Raw genomic sequence first — 19,684 nt, forward strand, 5'->3', positions numbered from 1 at the left:
GCCTGGACCCCCAGCCCACCTGGTGGGGTCATTTAATTGGGTGCTGTTGTTCTGCAGCCTTGAGCCATTTCCTCAAGGTCACCCAGGGGCTTGTTAAAATGCCTGTTCTTGGGCCCCACCTCAGCTTTCTGAATCTGATTCTCGGGGGATGAGTGCTGGGAACCTGAATTTAAACACCCATGCCAAGTGACTGTGCATGAAAGTTGGGGACCCACTTCCCTCAGGTCCTCAGGAGGTGTAGGGACCTTTTACCTTTCTTGCCTGGTACCTGCCCCCCCCTCCCCCAGACTTCCAAAGGGCACCCTGGCTCTGCCGCCTGGAGAGAGTCTTGCCCCATTCTCTTTCCTGATGCCTGCATGCTTGCCTCCTGGCCCCAGTGACGTCCCTGGCGCACCCGTGGACCCCTGCCTATGGGGGCTACTCTTCTTTGCTGCCCATTCTGAGCCCCTTGAAGAGTGGGAGATGCCTGGTTAAGCAGCAGTAGCTCCAGGCTCTCCTGGTCAGCATTCGGCTCAGGCCTTGCCAAACTCCAGAGGCCAGAGGGGAATGACATGTTTTTCCAAGTCAGCAAATGAAGCCCGTACTGACGGCTGGATGGCCACTGCTTCATTCTCAGAGATCTGCTGCCTTCAGCAGTGTAGCCAGCCCAAGGTCGGAAGGACTCTGGGGCAGCCTGGCTCACTGCCTTCAGAGCTGGTCACATGCTGCTCTCCCTGGAGTGGGATGGGAGGGTCTGTGGAGCCAGGAGACCCCAGGAGAAGCTGGAGGAGCAGGGTAGGGGGAAAGGGTGCACAGTCCACAGTGAGCTATGGCTTCGCTGGCTGGTGGGGGTAAGAGGCTGAGCTGTTTTGGCTCCCCCTGGTGGCTGGCCAAGCCCCTGGCTCCCTGTCAGTAACTAACAAGGAGGAGGGCCAATCTGGGCCTGAGAGAATAGAGGACTTGACTCTGGGTTAAAACTTTATATTTTTGTTTGGTTGGTTGGTTATGCTGGTACAAAAACAGAAAAGCTTTCTTCCAAAGTTTGGGACCCAGTTCCTCTGCTAGAGGAAATCCGGAAGTGGCCACTAGGTGGTGCTAAAGACACACTGAACTTGGAGAAGGTTTTAGTAACAGTTGAGGGAGAGGCATGAAGTGGGAGGAGGCCGGCAGGCCCTAGAGTTCTCGGTTGTTCCACACCTCTCTGCAAGGCCTGGTATGCACTTTGGGTCTGGGTGCTTGGGCATGGCAGTAGACATTGGACACTAGCAGAGTCATGCCCCAGAGCTGAGGAGACCGTAGGAAGGGCCCCCTCGCCCACCTGGCCAGCCTAGAGCAAGCTGGTGCAGATGCTGATGACAGCAGGTCTTGTGCTAGTTCTCCAGAAACTAGGCTCACCAACCCCCCTGGCACCTCAGACCAGGGTTTTCGCAGCCCCTAGATGGTGGTGAGGGAGGTCCAGGGCCTGACACTGGGAGGCAGGGACCTAGAGGCCGGTGTGGAGCTCTGTGCTGTGGTCAGGAAAGGGGCAGTGTTGCCTCTGGAGACCCAGGGATGGCTAGGGCTGGTGCAGCTAGGAGACTAAACAAACAAGAAGTTGGGAATGAAACCAGCTTTTCCTGCGGCATCACAGGGACCAGCCTGGGACCTGCCCTGGTTGCCCTGAGCATCCCGGATGAGGGACCTCACCTTGCAGGGCTTCTGCTGTCTCAGGAAATGCAGCCCTGGCGCCTTTAAGAGCCCAGGGCAGGCAGGAAAAGAATTTCAGTTTCAATCTGGCTTCTAAATTTGGAGTTTTGGGAAGGGAGGGATCAGATTTCAGCTGGAAGGGAAGGAGCTGACAGGAAGGCGCTGTGCAGAGCCTCCCCCCACCCCATCCCCCCTCAGTTACTGACAGAGGAACCATTTACAAAAGGCCGATTCTCTTGGGAGTGGAGAGGCAGGAACGCAGCGTCTGTGAGTAATTTCCTGCTCAATATGGCTGCTCTGACTCACACGATTCCCCTGGGGTCACTGCGGGACTGCAGCTCGCTCGCTCATTCTCGCTCTTTCTCTTCTCCCTTTGTGGCTAGAATGAGCTAATTTTTTTTCTCTTCTCGCCCCCGATTCCTTTTTCCCCCTCATCTGTTTTCCTCTCCCAGAGTTGCAGAGTCTCCTTCTGAAGGACTTAGGGAGACGGAGACCTTCGTACACTGGAGGCTGGTTGGTGGGGGGAGCTCTTCTAGAGAACTAGCATGGTCCTCCTTTCCATGGACGGGGCCGGGGCACTGGGGTGCCAGAGCTCAGGCCTGCCCCTGGCTCTGCCAGCAGGCCAGAGAGGCCTTTAGTGCCCCCCATCCCATGGCCCTAGTGGGGGTGGCCGGCCCAGGAAGCAGAACCTTATGGTTTCCCCATGTCCCTCTGCCGGCCCTTGCTGAGCAGGCCTCTGGAGCCACGGCTGGGATGGCTGGGATGGCTGGGATGGAGCCAGCAGGGTGCCTCCTAGGTGGTTTGCTCGCAGGGCCTGCCCAGAGGGAAACTGGTTCCACAGCTGCAGTGATCCCTGAGCTTCTCAGGGCCTGGAAGTGTGCAAGAGAGGGCTGGAGCCTGGGGAAGGGGCGGAGCGAGGGGCGGGAGGGTGGAGCCTGATTGGGACTTTGGGAACAAAGCTTCATGAAGGCCAGGCCCCTGCAAGCTTGGGGCTCCTGGCTGCCTTCCTGGAGGAGGGAGCCTTAGAGAGAGGAGGGGAAAGATTCTGGGTGAAGGGGTGGGTCCAGGAGAAGCCCTGTGGGGACCTGTCTTGCACCTTGGGCCTCACTGCTGGAGGAAGGAGGTCTATTGTCCTTAATACTGAACTTGGGGGTTGAGACAGGCTTTTTGGGGACTTGGGCCAGGGGAGGAAGATGACAACTATAAAATGGCAGCTCTTCCCACTTTGATCTTACAGTTCTGTAAGAGTTGTTCTTACTAGAGAAGCGTGAGGCCTGTGGCAGTGGGTCACCAGGCAAGGCCACAGCTGGTGGGTGGGGAGTTTGTGCTCCTGGGCCTTTATGCTTATGACGCCCAATGCGGAGAGAGGCCCGCTTGGGGCCCATCCTTTCTCCCTGGAACAACTCTCCACGAGCCCCACCTCCACGCACAGCCTCTTCTGGAACCTTCCACCCATTCAGGGTCCAAGTTTGCTTTCTCGCCAGCTCAGCTTCTTTGCTTTTCCAACTCTTCTGAAGCCTGGAGCCCCATTTCCCCAGCACTAGTGCTGCTTATCGGCCGGGGAGGAGGCAATGTTGAGGGGGATTGTGAACTGCTTGTTAATAAATACAGATGTGCTGGCCTTGTGCTGTCCGAGGGGTGCACTCAGGCACAAAGCCCCCCTTGGCTCAGTGCGGTGGTTTCTGATACCATGGGAGCTCCACTGGGCTTGCTGCAGAATTTCTCTCTTCTAAGAACAGGGACCAGGAATGGAGCTGTCCTTGCTCCTGCCTGTCCCTTGCTCCTGTTGCCATTCCGTCTGCACTTCCCCGCCAGGTCAGGCTGGCTTTCTCAACAGACCTTCCTCCCAAATCTGCTGCAGGTGCCCTCTGGCCCCTCTTTTCCTTCCTCCCTCAGCCTGCCAGGAGAGGACGGTCAGATGCCTGGGTTTGGTCTTACCCACCTGGGCCCTCCCCAAGACTGACCCCTCGACTCTTCTAGCTCTGCCTAGAAGGGATCCTGTCCCTGGAACTTGTGTGTGTGCGTGCATGTGAGCCCCACAGGCAAATGCCTGGTCCCCAGGAGTGCGTGTGTGTACGTGTGTGTGTACACGCTTGCATCTGCGGCCTGGTCCCCATGAGTGTGTGTGTGCCTGTGTGTGTGGATGCCCGCATGACCTTGCTGCAGGGAAGCATAACTTGGGCTCCCAGGCGGCTCACCTCTCCAGCTTGTGGATTCTCTTTTCCAGATGAAGACAGGCCCCTTTGCAGAGCACTCCAACCAGCTGTGGAACATCAGTGCTGTCCCCTCCTGGTCCAAAGTGAACCAGGGTCTCATCCGCATGTATAAGGCTGAGGTGAGTGGGGGTTGGTGGGCACTTTTGGTCCTGGGCTTCTGCTCCCCCAGCCCCACTCTGCTGCTTTGCTCTGAGTCCTGGGCCAGCGCCTCTGACACTTGAAGCCTCAGAATCTCTGCCTGTGGGATGGGCAGTGAAAAAAGCACTGGACTGAGGCCCAGCTCTGCCCCGTGGCTGAGGCAAGACCCTGCTGCTCAGGGGTCTGTTTCCACTTGTCAAGTGACTGGAGGCCCGCTCTGTCTCCTGTGGGGACATGAAAACAAAGACATGCTTGGGAAAGGGTTTTATCTTTTGGAGGCATCATCCAAAGTGGTGTTTCTCAAACTTTGGTGCGTTTGATCCCTGGGCAAGTGGGAGGTGTTGAGGGGGCCGGGAGCTGGCACTTTTAAGGACCACTTCAGGTGGTCCTTCCTGCTCTCAAATCAGAAATGCAGGGAGAGGTGGCGATTCCGGAGCTCCCTCTGCTGGGAGGCGGCCACCGGCTCCTGAGGGCGGCTCCTGCCCTCTCTCCTGGTCCTCCTTGCAGGCACCCTTCTCCCAGCCAAGGAGGTGGCTTTTTCTCTGTCAACTGGGGAGGAGACATTTCTTCCCACCCTGTCCTTTCCGCTCGCTCCGTCCACATCTTGGGCAGATTAGTCCTGGAACTGCTTGACCTTGGCCAGGGAAGGGCCTGAGTGTGGAGTGTCTCACCTGGAGCAGAAGGCCCCAAAGTCCCCTCTTTTCGCCCGCAGGCTGGTGGTCTCAGGTATCACCCTGAAGATGCCCATCTCTTGACCCTTGGCCATCCCTCTTCCATGGAGGGATGGAGGGGGAGGTTCTCTGGGCTGGCCTCTACACCCAGAATTCTCTCTGACAGAGGTGAGGGGGCAGGGACGAAAGGGAGCAGGGGCCTGGGTGTGTTTGGTGGTACAGACACTTCAAATGGGCCTGGATCCCTCTGCATGGCCCTGAAGGGGTTAAAAGCGCTAGAACTGACCCGGCCTGGCCCTCTATCTCCATTCCTCCCCCTCCCCCTCCGGTCCCCTTCCTCTGGACTTCACATCCTGTGTTTAGGTTCCAACCCACATACCTCTCTAATCTAAGAGGCGGTTTAGCTGGGGCTGTGCTGGCTCCTTCCGGGCTGGGCCGCGGCCCTCCTCGCTGGCCTCTCCTGCTGGAGAGCACCCAGGTCACTGCTGCCCTGGCTGATCTGTTTTTCTTGACACCCCTTGCCCCCCCAGTCCCACAGTGGGTGCTGAGGGGGAACTCCCCACTGCTGGGGCATGTGCAGCATGGAGGGGCACGCAGCCCCCTCCAGCCTCCCACCCCCTCCCCCTCTGTGTCACAAGCAGGACTCTTGGGTGCCTTTCCTGCTCAGAATCTTAAATCCTGTCCTTCCTGCAGGCTCTTACTTGAGCGACTAAACTTATCTTGACCCAGGCTCATAAAGCCAGAACAGGAGACCCTGCCTCCCTTCCCTACCTGCCCCTTCCAGAGGCAAGAGAACTCTGGCTGATGGAGATGAGGGAGGAGCAGATTAAGGTTAGAGATGGTGATGGTGCAGCACAAACAAGATAGTCCATGGGGTGACAGTTGTCAGTATTTCTACGGCTGCGGAACACGAGAAGGTCAGCTCGGGACCAGCCCGAGGGAGCTCGAGCAGATAACACAGTGCCTTCCTGGAAACGGGAAATTCCAGCTCTGGGTGTGCAGCGCGAGCTTGCTGTCTGCCCAGCGTGGTGTGGCGGCCAGACTGCTTTGTAGGACAGCGCTGGATCTCGCTGACCTGTTTCTGTGATGTTCGGCACTCATTTGTAAGTTGCTAGCAGGTAGCCCTTAGTCTTTGGTTCCTGAGGGTCATGGGATCACACTCTCCCTGCACAGAGAAAGGCAAGGAAATGACTCGCTTTTCCAGACCAGTTCTTGGTCCTTGGGGAGGACCTTTGAGGCCCACCAGTCCTGAAGTCCAGAGCCACCTGCCAGAGTTGGCTGCTGGAGGGGAGTTTGTCCCCTGAGCTGCCCCAGAGGCCTGATCAGGCCTGGCATCAGGATTTGGGATGAACTGCCTGTCTCGGCTTTTCTGAACTGAAGAGCCAAACGCTTCCTGGGGCCCTCATGGGTGTTGGGGCCTGTCTTTCCTAAGGGCTGTCACTGTGGAGGCACTCCCTTCACAAGGGCTTGTCAGGGCCTCGAGAGCCCCTTCCCCCTGAGTCAGTGGGACCTGGAAGGGCCTCCAGCTGGAAGGCCTGGATGTGGACAGGTTGAAGCTGTTGCTTTGCCCAGTGCACAAGTCGGTCCCCAGGGGAGAAAGGTCTGGTGGGAGGCTCCCTCTGCTGTTGCCCTGGAGCCCCGCAGTCCCTTTGCCCCAAGCAGCCTCTTGCCTTTAGCCCATCTCCTCACCTCTCCTGTGGCCCTGGAGAAGCAAGCTTGTCCTGGGTCCCCTCCCCCTCCCCCTAAGCCTCTTGCCTTTGCAGCTTCTCAGGCCTGGGAGCTAGAAGCAGGTTGACCTTTGACCCTTTCTGGAATTCCTGGGCCCTGGGGGGGCCCTCCCTTCAACGAACTCCCACCACTTCCTCCATGACATAAGCACAATGGCAGCTGCCTTTGCCTCTGGCCTGGAATGGCTGCTGTTCCTCCCCCACTAGGGAGCACCCCGGCTGCCTGCTCCCCACTTTCTCTGCCCCAGGCCCAGGAGTCTGGCTGTGGCCTGGAGCTCTGCTCCCACACAGAGCGTAGTTCCCCATCCTTCCATCATACAAAAAGATTTCCCTTCCTGCTCACCTCCTGACCCCTCTTCAGTCCTTGTGGACCACCCCACCCTGACACACACACGCACACACGCACGCACACACGGCTGGCAGAGACCTCATTTCTGCAGCTGGTTGTTGAGATGAGGAAACCTGGGCCAGCCCCGGCGTGCCTTTGTTCCTCTAAGTTAGTTGGAGGAGAGCACAGTCATAGAATGGGACCCTCACCCTCTCTGAGGCCATAAGTGTTGTTCCACCCCAGCCAGGAGGTGTACGTTCTGGTTGTCTCTGTGGCCAAAGGTATGAAAGGAGGCAGATCCTCACATGCCCGGGGCTGCTGCCTGTGAGAGCTTGCTAGTGTCCAGGGCCTAGCAGGCTGGCAGGTAGGCCCAGCAGGGCTGATGCAGGGAGGCTGGCAGCTGGGCCCCCCTTCCCTTCCTGGACCTGTGTGCTGTGGAAGTAGTGCCCTGATCGTAGGGCAGAGGGGTGTGGGCCTGGGGTCCTGCTGCCTATGGGCCAGGCTAGCTTCTTGGCCGGCCCTGCCTCTCTCCATCTCCTCTGCCTGAGCCCTGGGGCTGAGGCCCTGGCCGGCTGGGCTCAGGGTGGAGCACCCTCCCCCTGCACGGTACCCCCGCCCCATGCAGTGCTCTTATTCTCTGCCCCACGCGCTTGCTCCTGGGGCTGCTGAGAATTGCCTTGGGGGTGGGGGCTGTCAGCTGGTTCTTATTGTCTCATCTGAAGTGCCAAGATGCCTTTTTCAGTCTAGAGAACTGAAAACTGGAAAAAATGGTCCTTGGACCCTTCTTATGCTTGTGTCCCAGTGTCCCCTCATGTCTTCTCCAGCTCCGGGACCTGGTCTGGGGGTCCCCAGTGGTCTGGAGGGCTCTTTGCACCTCTAGTCCCAGCCTGTCCCTCCGGGCTGAGTGGTGTCACTAGGCTGCCTTTCTTCTTAGCATCTGCCTTGTGGGGTCGGGCGACCTTCTCTCCCTCTCCCTCTCCCTCTCCCACTCTCATTCTCATTATTTGGTGGGCCTGATTGTCTTGGAGTGGAGGTCTTTGCATGGGAGGGGGTGGTGGAAGCTTTGCCCTTCCCAAAAAGCCTGGGGGCCGCTCTGAGACTGGGCCGCTTCCCGGGCCCTGGCTGGACAGCTCCTGGAACTGGTCTCTGGAGTCGTCCTGGGGTCTCTTGGGGGCCCAGGCCGAGCAGGCCTTGGCAGGGGTGCAGCGCGGCTCTCACCTCTGCTCCTCGCCCTCCTTCCCCGCAGTGCCTGGAGAAGTTCCCGGTGATCCAGCACTTCAAGTTTGGGAGCCTGCTGCCCATCCATCCTGTCACGTCGTGCTAGGAGGGGCTGAGCAGCCCGAGCCGTCCAGGCTGCTCCTGTGCCTGCCTCCCCCACCGCAGCTGCGGCCCCCTCCCCACCCTTTCCCTCTGTTCTTTCTGTTTGATGAGAGGCTGTTTACTGGGATGAGTGGCGAGCGTGAGGTGGAGGGAGGCTCATAGCATAAGGCTGAAGGGCCCAAGTTGGAAGAAGCGACCAAAGTGTGGCCAGTGTCCTGACTTCCCCTGTGGTGGACCAGTGAGAAGAGAGGGCCCCGCTCCCACCCTGGCCTCCCTCTCCTCCTCCCTGTTCAGTCCCATTCGAGACCCAGGCTGTCCTGGGCCCCAGCGGGGGGGGGAGGTACCGTGCCGCTGCCCTTGCTTTTCCTCCCAGGTTGCCTTCCTAGGGGTTGGAGCGGATGCTCCCCACGGGGTGGGTCAACGTCCTAAGCCATGTTTGGGTGGGTGAGTGGGTGTCCCGAGGGCTGGGCGCTGAGGCTGGTGCCAGACTGGGGTGGGGTTGGGAAGGGAAAAGCGTTGGCTGTTCTGGCCGGTGACCCTCCCAGCTCCTCCTCGTGGCTGCCCCCTGGGCCTGTGGTCACCTGTGTCCAGTGCCTCCTCCTTGCTTTTCTGTTCTTTGGCCTTTGGCTCAAGGGTAGCCTCTAGAAGCTGCCCTTTGGGCAGGCGCCAGGCTCCTGGGAGGGCCTGGCAGGGCTTGCTCGCCAGTGGAGTGGGTGAGGCCTGCCTTTCCAAAGCTTTCTCTGGCCGGGAGTGGGTGGCCGAAACTCTGGAGGGGTAAGGTTGTGGGCTACAGGCCAGTTGTGGTTGTGGAGAACCTGGATTCCTTTCGGCATTCTTATGTCCAGCTGCTCCTGCTCCTGCCCCCGCCTCGTTGCTGCTTGCTTCTCCAAGGCCCTTAGCCCTGTTTCCCTGCCCCTCTCTCTGGGCGGTGGGTGAGTGGGCTGCAGGAAGGCTCTGAAAACAGCCGCCCACTTTCTGGTCCTCCCCTCCCAGAAGTGGCCTGCTGGGGTTCCAGGATGAGGTAGTGATGGCCCCTCAAGGCCAGACTTTGGCTCTGAGGATGGGCAGGGGCTGGGCCAGGCAGGCCTACTTGGGGGGTTGAGGGTGCTGGCAGCATCAATGCAAGTAAGTTCCAGAGTTTTCTTCTGGAGAGGGGATGCTCCCAGGCCTGGCTCTCACAGTCTCTCCCCTGCTCAAGCCCAGGCTGGCCCATCTCCACTGCGCCCTCCCCGTATCTGAGTCCACACACCCTTTGGGAAGGGGAGCACCCGAGAAGCGCAATTCACGGGCTTGGCCTTCAGGTCTGGGCTGATGGCCTGGGTAGAGGCTGGGACAGGAGCAGCAAGAGTCACAGAAATGGTTTTCTTCGGAGAGGCCCATTGCCTGCCTGCCTCCCTCGCGGGCCCAGACCACCGCCTTCCTGGCCCCTCCTTCCTGTGTCCCCTCAGGGCCCTCCAGCCCCTGGCTCCTTTATTGCCCTTCAGATTAAAGCCTCTGTTTTGCACCTGTCACTTGTGTGAGGCGTGTCCTTTCGTGCCATGTGCTTGTTCCCTCTCCACATGACAGCTTGTCCCCCACCAAGGCCCCTTCCCTTGGGCCATGGAGTCTGGGGCTTGAGCTGTTTCAGCTGGGGTCCGGGTTGAGCCTTTCCTGGGCAGCGGGAAGGCACCCTCCTGACTGTGTAATAGTTGCTGAGCAGGCTTGAAGCTGAGACCTCAGTTCAAATCCTGGTTGTCTCCACCCTCAGCAGCAAGGTCTCAGGTAAGTTACTGAATCTCTCTGAGCCTCAGCTTCTTTATCTATAAAATGGGGATAATCACGGGGTGATTGCCAAGAGCAAGTGAGGGATGTGGAGTCCTCAGCACAGGGCCTGGCACACAGCAAATGCCCTGTGGTCACTGGCTATTCCTGATCGAGACAGCCTTCCTGAGCCTGTAGGTCAGCCCCAAATGCCTGGGGAGCCGTTGGACTGGGCTGGGCTTTGAAACATGCCCTTGCAGCCTTTAAGGGGCTACCCTCTATTCTTGCTCCTCCACCCCGGTGTCCCTGTCCTCCTGGAGTTGGGAGTCTCTGTCGGGCTGCTGTGCCTGAGACTTGGCTTCTGTCTTTAGAAGACAGAACTTTGTCTTTGAGAACATGAACTCTTTGCCTTTCTCCCAGCCTCGGAGGCCTTGTACAGGGCATGGGAGAGCCTGGTGGCCAAGAGCCCTGCCTTTGGAGTCGGGCCTATTGCTGCATAGCTAGGAGACCCTGATAGTTGACTTTGTCTGTGAGACTCAGCTTCCTGATCTGAAAAATGGGCATAATGATACTGAGATCACAGATTGTGAGATTCATTTATGTCACAAATAGTGACCCCATAGTCTTCATTTTAGTGTTGATAACAGTAAATCCCCACACACCAGAATGTTAGGTGGTGATGCATTACTACGAAGGAGAAAACGAGCTGTCAATTATAGAGGGTCGGCGAGAGGGGTTTGCTTGAGCTCCAAGGGTCAGGAAAGACTCGAGCTGAGACCTCAAAGAGGAGGGGAAGCCATAGGGAGAGCCGCTGGTGAGGGCAGGTGGGGTGGGGCGCAGCTGGGGTGGTGGAGCTGGAGCTGCTGGGGAAGGGCGGGGAGGGGGTGGGGGGCTTCTGAGCTCTGCTGAGGGCTTTGGAGTCTAGCCTTGGTGTGGTCTGCGGCATGGGCCTAGGATGTTGGGGGGAGGCGCACTGCAAGGCTGGAGGCCTGGGTTGGGGTTCAGAGTGAAGGTGGTGAGAATGGCCTGGTGTAAGCTGTGTTCAGAGGTATTGCCAAGAGGAGGAAGATATAAGAGGGAAGAGAGCGGCCAAGAACACTCCGCAGTGCTTGGCACGTGTAGCTTGGTGCCACTTGCTGAGATAGGGCCGAGGGGGAAGAGGGTTTGCTGTTGGGAGTGGGAGATGCCACTTAGCTTCCAAGAGGAGGTGTGGAGTGGGCAGAGCCCCAGCCGTGCTCCCTCAGCTCACCCTGGGAAGAGTCGGGGAGTCGGGGTGGAGGAGAGAAGGGGCTGTCTCTGGGCAGACCAGCAGGTGAGCCCGTGGGGTGGCGCCGTGATGGGGCTGTGGGAGACCCTAAGGTCAGGGCCCTGGAGGTGATGGTGACCTGTTGGACATGTGACTAAGGACAGAGGACGGGGCTTTGTGTCCTTGCTAAGGGCTGCTTCAGTGGGATGGTTGGGGAGGCAAGGGGAACAGAATGTGGAGGTGCAGGTAAGGAAGCCATATGCTTCTATATGGAAGCACAGAGGTCCCCTGTCCACGCCCCCCGCCTGGAGGGAGGAATGTGGAGCTGGGTGGTCCTGTTGCTGAGCCTCGCTCTTTGCCAACACCTCAGTTCCCCCTTTAGGAGCTCTGCTGTAAAGGGAGCAGAGACCGGGAGAGTGGGCAGGGCTTGAGGTCAGGGAAGGCTTTGGAAGGGGTGATGCTTAGGCTGGGTTGTACGCTGTGGCTGGGAATAACCCAGGAGAGGGGAGAAGGCGATGGAGGCGAGAGGGGAGAACTGATGGAAGTGGGTCTTGGAGAAGGCGTCAGGCTGCTTGTCCATTCTTACAGAGGGGAGGCAGACCCTTGGCGTCCGTCAGACCGGCTGTACTGGATTTCCTTCTGCAGCGAAATGTTAGGCAAGGCCACCAGCTGCCGTTGGGTGGGGAGAAGCAGGAGGAGGTGCGGAGTGGAGGGCGTGGTGGAATGGTCCAGGGCGGGCAGTGGCACACTGAGGCTGTGGGCAAGGGCTCTGGGGCAGGTGGGAAGCCCATGCAGGACCTGGGAGATGGAACGTGGCAAGGGTCCATGCCTTCTGCCCAGGCTGTGCTCGGTGAAGGATGGCTGCGCTGCTGTCACCACCCCCTGAGGGTCGGTGGGTCCAGAGGGAAATCTGAGAGTGGGGCTGGCCCCAGAGATGGAGGGGTGGGGGTGTCAGCTTCCCACCATCCTGGGCAAGAGAGGCCCCAGAGAACAAGTTGCGCTCCTGTGTTCCTTCCTGGCTCAAAGGGCTGAAGTCGGGCCCTGCTCATGGGAGGTAAGAGCCAAGAGGCCTTTTCTAGGAGGAAGAGCCTGGGCAGGAGTTAGGCTGGAAGAACAAAGGGGAGGCTTGCGCCCAAGACTTGCACCCAAGAGTTGGGCAACATGTTTTTTGTGAATCCAACAGGCGTTAAGCACATGCTCCGTACAAGGCATTTGGGGGATGCAGAGATGAAAAGGTGAGGGTCCTGCCTTCAAGAAACTTCCAACTAGCTCTGTGGAAGGAACAGAGCTAGTGGACCAGCTGTGGAAGGGGGACCAGGGACCCACTGGGGAGCCCGGGGAAGGCCACATGAAGGAGCTGGCACTTGAAAATAGGCACAGATGAAGGGCATTGGGTGGGTCTGCTGTGAGCGGAGGTGTGGAGATTGGGTCGCAGGAGGCGGTGCGGGAAAGGCGGGAGGGGGCAGGCCCATGGAGGGCTCTAAGTGACCTCTGCGCATCCCCGCGACACGAGACACAACTGCATTTAAGTCTCTGTGAAATGTGTGCATTTAACGTCTGCCTTGTCCGCCACAAGATGAGCCACGGGAGGACAGGGACCAGCTTGCTGCTGGATCCCAGTCCCAGCAGAGACTGGCACACAGCAGGCGCTGGTAAACGTAGAAGCAGTGACCAGGGAGGGGGCGTCTCTGTGGGGTGGGGACGGGGAGAGAGAGACCCAGATTGCCCGGATGGGATTTGGGGAACTCAGGGCAGCTGTTTGGGTGCTGGGTTGGAAGCTGGGTCCCAGGACCAGGGCTGGTGCCTTGGCCCAGGCAGATGTTGGAGGCCATGTGAAGGGCAGAGAGCGACCCTAGGCTAGGAAGGGGGAGACTGAGGTGGAGTTTGGTGCTGAGGAAGAAGGAGGTGTTCTTGATGACCCTAGGACCCCCTTCTGTGCCTAGGAGGACCCAGGGGGAAGGAGCGGGCCTGGGTGGGAAGGAGTGCTGGTTTGGAGGAGCTCTGTTAGGTAGACATGTCGGCCTTAGCTGATCAGGAGGCTGGCAGGGCTGCTGAGCCCCAGTCCTTAATGGGGAAGGGGAGCCTGGGCTGCAGGGACTTCCGGACCACCCCCACCAACCCTGGCCCTGCCAGGGTTCCAGCCTCAGTCTCCCTTCCCACCCTCTGCTCTCTGGGTTCAAGCGGCCCTGGCCTCCTCTCTGTTCCTTGGACTCCTTGGGCCAACGAATAGTTAGGGTTTGGCCCTTTCCGCAGAACCCTTTTCCCCACTGGGAACCCCTGATCATTGTTCAAGTCTCAGCTGAGGCCTCACTTCCTCTGAGAGTCCTCACCTGGCCCCCTGGACCAGGGCAGGTGTCCTGGATGTGCTCATGGGGCTGCCTGCCTGTCCCTGCTCTGAGCACTGGGTACACCCTGCTTTGGGGGCTGTGTGCGTCTGTGCAGCTGCTCTGGGATCTTTAGGGGCAGTGGGGGGTCGCCACCTGGTTGGAAGACCGAGTGGTAGGGGGCTGTTTACTGTGCAGACACAGCTTCTCTTACTTGGGGTTCTTTGGTGGGGGGCTGAGATGCGCCCCCTACCCTCAGCACCCTGCTGCTCCATCCCATCCCATCTCCTGCTGTCCCTAGGAGGGTGCCACACACAGCAGGCACTCAGGAAGTATCTGTGATTGGCTGTGGTAGGTAGGGGCCCTCCCTGTGGAGAGATGATGGAGGCGCAGAAGTGGGCCAGATCGCCCAGGAGAACTGGGAGAGGGGAGAGGAGGCAGGCGCCCAGCCTGGAGGCTGGGAGCCACTCCTGAAGCAGAGGGAGTGCTCAGCACTTCCCCTGCTGCCCTGAGGCCAGCTGGCCAGCGCTGATGTTGGGGTGTGTTCTGAGGGAGCAGTTCTGAGGGAATGGGGACGGAGGCAGAAGTGGAGTGGGCAGGGGAGACATCAGGGTGAGGTTAGGGTGGCAGAGAAAACGGGAGGGAGGAAAGCAGAGCCCAAGTGGGCTGTTGGAGTGGCCCTAGGGAACCTCAGTGTAACTACAGGCAGAGGACTGGAGTCCGGTGGGGTGGGGTGGTGGGTGGTCAGGGGAGGGGAGGATTGCGGGGCTGGGGAGGCCCAGGTCGGTGAGCTGGGAGGCTGCTCTCTCTGGCCGGTGTTGATTCATTCACCCAGCAAACATCGCTGGAGCCCGCCCTGCTGCAGTGCCAGGCGCTGGGATGCTACAGTGAACAAGACAGACAGCCCCCAGCCCGCCACCTTCCCCGCCTTCTGGAGCCTATTCTAGCATAACTGATCCTGATGGGACATTGGAAATACGCTACGTGTCCAGCAGTGGGGGATTGTTAGAGGCTGGATGGAGCAGTCATACAATGGGCCATCAGGCCATGTGCTTCCTCGTGTTTTCTGGAAAGATGCTTGTGAGCTGTTGTGAAGCAGGGAAGGCAGCTGCAATGACTGACTAAAGGTAAAGTACAATCCTTTTTAAAAAAAGCAAAAGTCTACATGTTTTGATCGGTTCATCTCTGTCTGTCTGCATGGACAAAGGACTAGAAGGCCGTTTCTCCAGGTAGCAATGTGCTTACCTCTGGGTGGTGGGGATGTGAGGGTTTTGGGAAAATTCATACTGCTTTTCCTACTCCTAAAAGATGGTTATGAAAATGTTAAACATTACTGTTCCAGGACATTTAGCACCCTCTCCAGCTGGGTTTTTGCTGACTTCTAGAAAGATAACTGGAATCTAGCCCCAGGCGAGGGGACCGCAGGTGGACCAGACCGCTCAGACCTCCACCTGGGAACATTCAGGCAGGTCTGCTTCCTGGGAAGACCTTTCTAGACCCGGCTCTCTAACCTCTGCAAGGGGTGGGAAGTATAATGATTGGTCAAGGTGTGCTTGAGCTCAGGAGTCAGCTCTAGCACTTGCTGCTGTGTGACCTTGAGCCAATTACTTAACCCCTCTGAGCCTGAGTCCCCTCACCTATGAATTGGGGATAGACAAACATGGCCTTACACGGGTTATTGAGCGATCCAGTGGAGCGGCAGCACTCAGCACTATCTCATCTGATCTTCACAAGTCACTGTGTGGATTTGGGCGTGCAATGACCAAGGCACAGAGGGTCAAGACTTTCTGGGTAAGAAGTCTTCACACCCAGGTCATCGAGCCCCAGTGCGGACATTCCGACCACTGAGCTCCATCACGGCTTTTAGTTCCTCTTGGAGGTTTCAGGACAACACCAGAGGGCCTGCGGGGAGCGATGGGCACCATAGAGGACTGGGGTGAGGAGGCTTCCCTGTGAGTGGGGTGAGAGCCCCCGGCAGTGAGAACCCCTTGGGAAGGCTCTGAGGTATAGCTAGGGGGTGGCTGTCCCACTGCTGGCTGCCGACCCCAGGCCGGACCTCCAGCCTGGACCACACCAGCCTGGTGAGTCCTCCTGGCTGAAGGAGCTCCTGTAGGTGCTGCTCCCGCCCCACTCCACGCACATTTTTGGCCCCCATTGTCTTCATTCGCCACTGCTGCTCCAGGCCCCAGAAGCCACATTCCCCTCGACCCCTGGGGGGCGTCCAGGGTGTCTGGCCTATGTGTCTGGCCCTGGGTGAAGTGCTTAAAAGCATGTCTCATCTCATCCTCACTATGGGCCAACTGTGTACGCGTTTCTCAGAGAAGGAAACTGAGGCTCAATGTGATCAAGCCACTGGCTGGACAGGGGAGATGCTGGGTCTCTTTCCTGCCAGAGTTCATGTTCCTGTAGCCTCTCCTTGGGGCCTGACCTGGAACCTCAGGGTGGCCCTGGCTGCTTTGTGCTGTCCCAACTCAGGTGGCCCGAGAGCCCTCCTCCTCCTGCTGCTTCAGAGCTCATCTGTCCAGGATTGGCCCCAGGCCCTGTCTGAGAGGCGCCTTCTCCCAGAGCCTGTTTCTTTCTGAGAGGCAGGGCTAGTTGACAGACAACGAAGCGGCAGGATAGCAGGGATGGTAATGGGAGCTCTGGTGGACAGCCATGTGTCAGCCTGCAAGACGTGCTTCACATGTCCCTCATGGAGTCCCCACAGTGAGCCAGGAAGTTGGCATCACTTTCACATTTTAGAGACGATGAAACTAGGGCTTGGAGCATTTTCGTGACGGCCCAAGGTCTCCAGCTCATCTAGTGGAGTCAGGGTGGAACCAGGTTTGTCTGCTGTGGGTCCTGCTTCGGTCAGCAGGAGGAGGCACTTCCAGCTGGGCAAAGAGAAGAGTTCTCTACAGCAGTGGAAATTGTTTCTGGCCAATGGTTCCTGGTTTCCCCCCAGGCCCAGGCAGCCCATCTCAGTGGACAGCACCCATCTGGCCCCAAATCCAGGCACTAGCCTGTCTTTCTTCCATTCCCCAAATCCAACCCATGAGCATATCCTATGGGGTCTGTCCAAATTATAACTCAAATCTGTCCACTTCTCCCTGACCAGCAGTGTGGCAACCTTGGTCTCAGCCATTGTCATCTCTTACTGGACCACTGTGGCAGCCTCTTCTCTGGTTTCCTGATTCCACTCTGCCCTCTGAACTTGGGTTTCACACTAAGCTGCTTGAAGTTGAGTCCATCATATCCCACAAGTGGCTTCTCTCTGCCAACAGAACAACTTACTATGTGATCTGACCCTTCTGACCCCTCCATTCTCCTCCTACTCCCTACGCCCTAGTCATACTGCTCCCTCCGTGGCCCTCTAAGATGCTAAGCTCATTCCTGCCCCAGGGCCTTTGCACCTGCTGTTTCCTCTGTTTGGATTGCCTGGGCCCAGGCTCTGTCTAGTTGTTTAGGGCTCAGCTCAGATGCTGCCACCTCCAAGGGTCCCTCCTTGCCTTCTCTGAGTTGCTTCAGAGGGAGCCTCTACCACGCCAGCTTTTCTTTTCTAATTGCCTCCATGGCAGTCATCATGAACTGACATTTTATTATCTATTGACGTGCTTACTTGGTTATCATTTCTCTCAGTAGAATAGGAGCTTGGTGAGGGCAGGAAGCAGGTCTGCTGAGGTCACCACTGACTCTTGAGTGCCTATAACAGTGGCTGCACTAGAGTAGGTAGGTGCCCAGTAACTCCTTGTTGAGTGAATGAATGAATAAAACTCCCTGTCCCTGGAGTTTTTCTAGAAAAAGCTGGACAGCATGTGCTGAACAGGGCCCTGGATGCCAGGTTGTCTCTCTCCCGAGTCCAGTGCAGGAGCTCTGGGTTCCGGTGGAGAGTCAGGTAGACAGGACGACTTTGCAGGGTCTTGAGCTCTGAGGTTTCATGGCTCTGTGGTTCAACTCACATGCTTGGGCAGCACGCTTGATGGAGGCAGGGCAGATCACATGAACCTGGCATTGGGTAAGCTGAGTTTGTGGGAGATCGCCAAGGGTAGAGAGGCAGAGCAGCAAGGAGAGAGACTGAGCCGGAGCGGTCCTGCTTTGGATAATGTACAGATGCCACCTCAGTTAGCAGGGGAAGGTCCACGTATTCATCCTGGCACTCAGGGCCCTCCTGGAAACAGTTGGGTCCCCTTGCTGTCCTCCTCTCCACATCTGAGGCCTCCCCTGGGGTCTCCTCTGGTTCACTGATGGCGACCAGCGCTTATTCTTACCATCTTCCTAGTGTCTGCCTGACCCAGAGGAAGTGGGTCCCTTCAGCCAACAGAAGTCTACTGAGCAACTACTGTGTGCAATTCACGGTTCTCTCCAGAGATGGGGGAAAGAGCAGTGGTTTGATGAATTCCTGCTCTTGTGGAGTTTACATTCTAGTGAAGAAGATGGACGAATGGACAAATAAATCAAAAGTAGAACATCAGGCAGTGATTCAGGCTATGAAAAAAATAAGGGCGAGTGTGATAGAGGGGTCCTAGGTAGTCAGGGTGACACGTGAGTGAGAGAGTCAGCCATGGAAAGAGCTAAACAGCTGAGAAAACATGCTTGCAGAGGGAACAGCAAGTGCCAAGCCCCTGAGGTGGGAACAGCCTTGACAGGTAGGAAGACAAGGTGGAGGCTGGAGGGCAGTGAGTGATGGGGTGGGGGTGGGGGTGATTGGAAAGGCAGCCAGGCTGGGTTGTGCAGAGCCATGTGGGCCATAGAAGGACTTTGTACTTTGTTCTGAGCAGGCTGGCAGCCATGCTGTGCTGGAGTCCCACCAGCTGGCTTGCAAAAGCTGGTCATGCACGTCTCTTTTCCACTGTGTGTTCAGTGATGTCACATCGGTAAGTTGGAATTGCCAAAGTGGGGAGTATTTACACCACAGGGATCAGCAAGTTCTACAGATGAACTCTGCCTCCCACCCCCTAACGAGTTTTAAAAATGGACACCACTGGGAAGTTTTGAGCTGGGGAGGGCTATGATCTGACTTAAACATTCTCAAATATCAGAGAATGGAGAAAAGGAGAGTGGACGATAGGAGGGTGAGAACCAAACTAGGAAGCCTAGTTAGCAGGTTCGTGCCGTGATCCAGGTGAGCGACAGTGTGGCTGGACTGGGAGAGCAAAGACAGTGACGGTGAGGACAGAGTGGGCTGTGACTCTCTTCTGGAGGGGAGCTGCCAGGATTTGCCAATGGACTGGATTTGGGTTTCTGAGAGGAGTACAGATGTTCTGAAGTTTTTGGTGTGAGTAACTTGCCATTGACAGGATGGGAAAGACTAGGGGAGAAGCAGGTGTTGGGGATGGTTCTCAGGGGTTCGGGTTCAGACAGGTGAGCTCTGAGATGCCTGGGACCCCAAGAGGAGAGGTTATGCAGGGCTGGGACCCCTGAGCTGCATTCAGCATAGAGGTCCTAGCTGGAGAAGGAGTTGTCAGTGGGTTGATGACACTGCATGAGTTTTGCTGGAAGAAGATGGCAGGAAGGGAGAAGGGGACTAAGGTCTGAACCCAGAGTCTTCCCACATTTAGAGGAAGGGGAGGAGGACCCCACAAAGGAGACTGGGAGATATGAGCTAGGAGAATAGAACTAAATTGCTCTCTGCCCAGCTGATATTTTTGTTTTTTAAACTAAGCAGGAAGGGTGTTATAGAGGAAGGACTGAAGGGGCTGGTGGCTGTGCAGGCCCCATTCTTCTGGGAATAGTATCCCTCTCCCTATGGAGAACTCATCAAAAGGGGCTAAAGTGAGCTGACCAATCTCCTACTCTTAGGGATGGACACATGCCCAGACCTGGCCAATCAGAGGGTTCCTGCCTCCCATCTGCTGTGATTGGTTCAGGGATGAGCATGTGACCCAGGCTGTGCCAATGAGTGGCATCCCTGGTACTTCCTGTTGGAACTATGGGAAGATGCTCCTTCTGCCAGGGTTGCTAAGCTGGGAAAATTCTATCCTGGGGATGCTGGTGGCAAGGCCAGCAGTGCAATTGTGGGCCCAGTGCAAAATGGAAATTCAGGGCCCTCTGCTCAAAAAGCAGGAGAAGTGCCACTTACAGGACCCGGAATGCTTTCCTTTTCCTTCCACAGGCTCTCAAACTTGTCATCGTGTATTTTATTTGCTATTTAATGTCATTCTAAGTAAGGAAAAATAAACATTTTAAATAATTAGCGGGAATTTTATCATTCATCTTTACACTGTGCAAGACCAGTTTTATTCTTTGTTTGTTTGTTTGTTTATTCCTGAAGTATAGGCAGCTACAATGTGTTGATTTCTGGTGCACCGCATAATGTTCCAGTCATGCACG

At 57.3% G+C, this 19,684-nt stretch overlaps 1 protein-coding gene across 5 annotated transcripts in view; it reads left to right on the forward strand.

The window, feature by feature from the left end:
* Positions 1–9,576, forward strand: part of PTPA (protein phosphatase 2 phosphatase activator) — a 31,892-nt gene extending 22,316 nt beyond the window's left edge. For 4 of the 5 annotated variants that reach the window (XM_072960252.1, XM_072960250.1, XM_072960251.1 and 1 more), the window contains exons 10-12: positions 3,893–4,000; positions 4,732–4,858; positions 7,992–9,576. In XM_072960252.1, coding sequence (XP_072816353.1) covers positions 3,893–4,000; positions 4,732–4,858; positions 7,992–8,227 — 471 coding nt within the window. In that variant the 3' untranslated portion in view covers positions 8,228–9,576. The remainder of the gene's footprint in view (positions 1–3,892; positions 4,001–4,731; positions 4,859–7,991) is intronic. The other variant, XM_031677645.2, reaches the window with a different exon arrangement.
* The last annotated feature ends 10,108 nt before the right edge of the window (positions 9,577–19,684 follow it).

The sequence above is a fragment of the Vicugna pacos genome, chromosome 4 (genome assembly GCF_048564905.1).
Source record: "Vicugna pacos chromosome 4, VicPac4, whole genome shotgun sequence".
Taxonomy (NCBI): Eukaryota; Metazoa; Chordata; class Mammalia; order Artiodactyla; family Camelidae; genus Vicugna; species Vicugna pacos.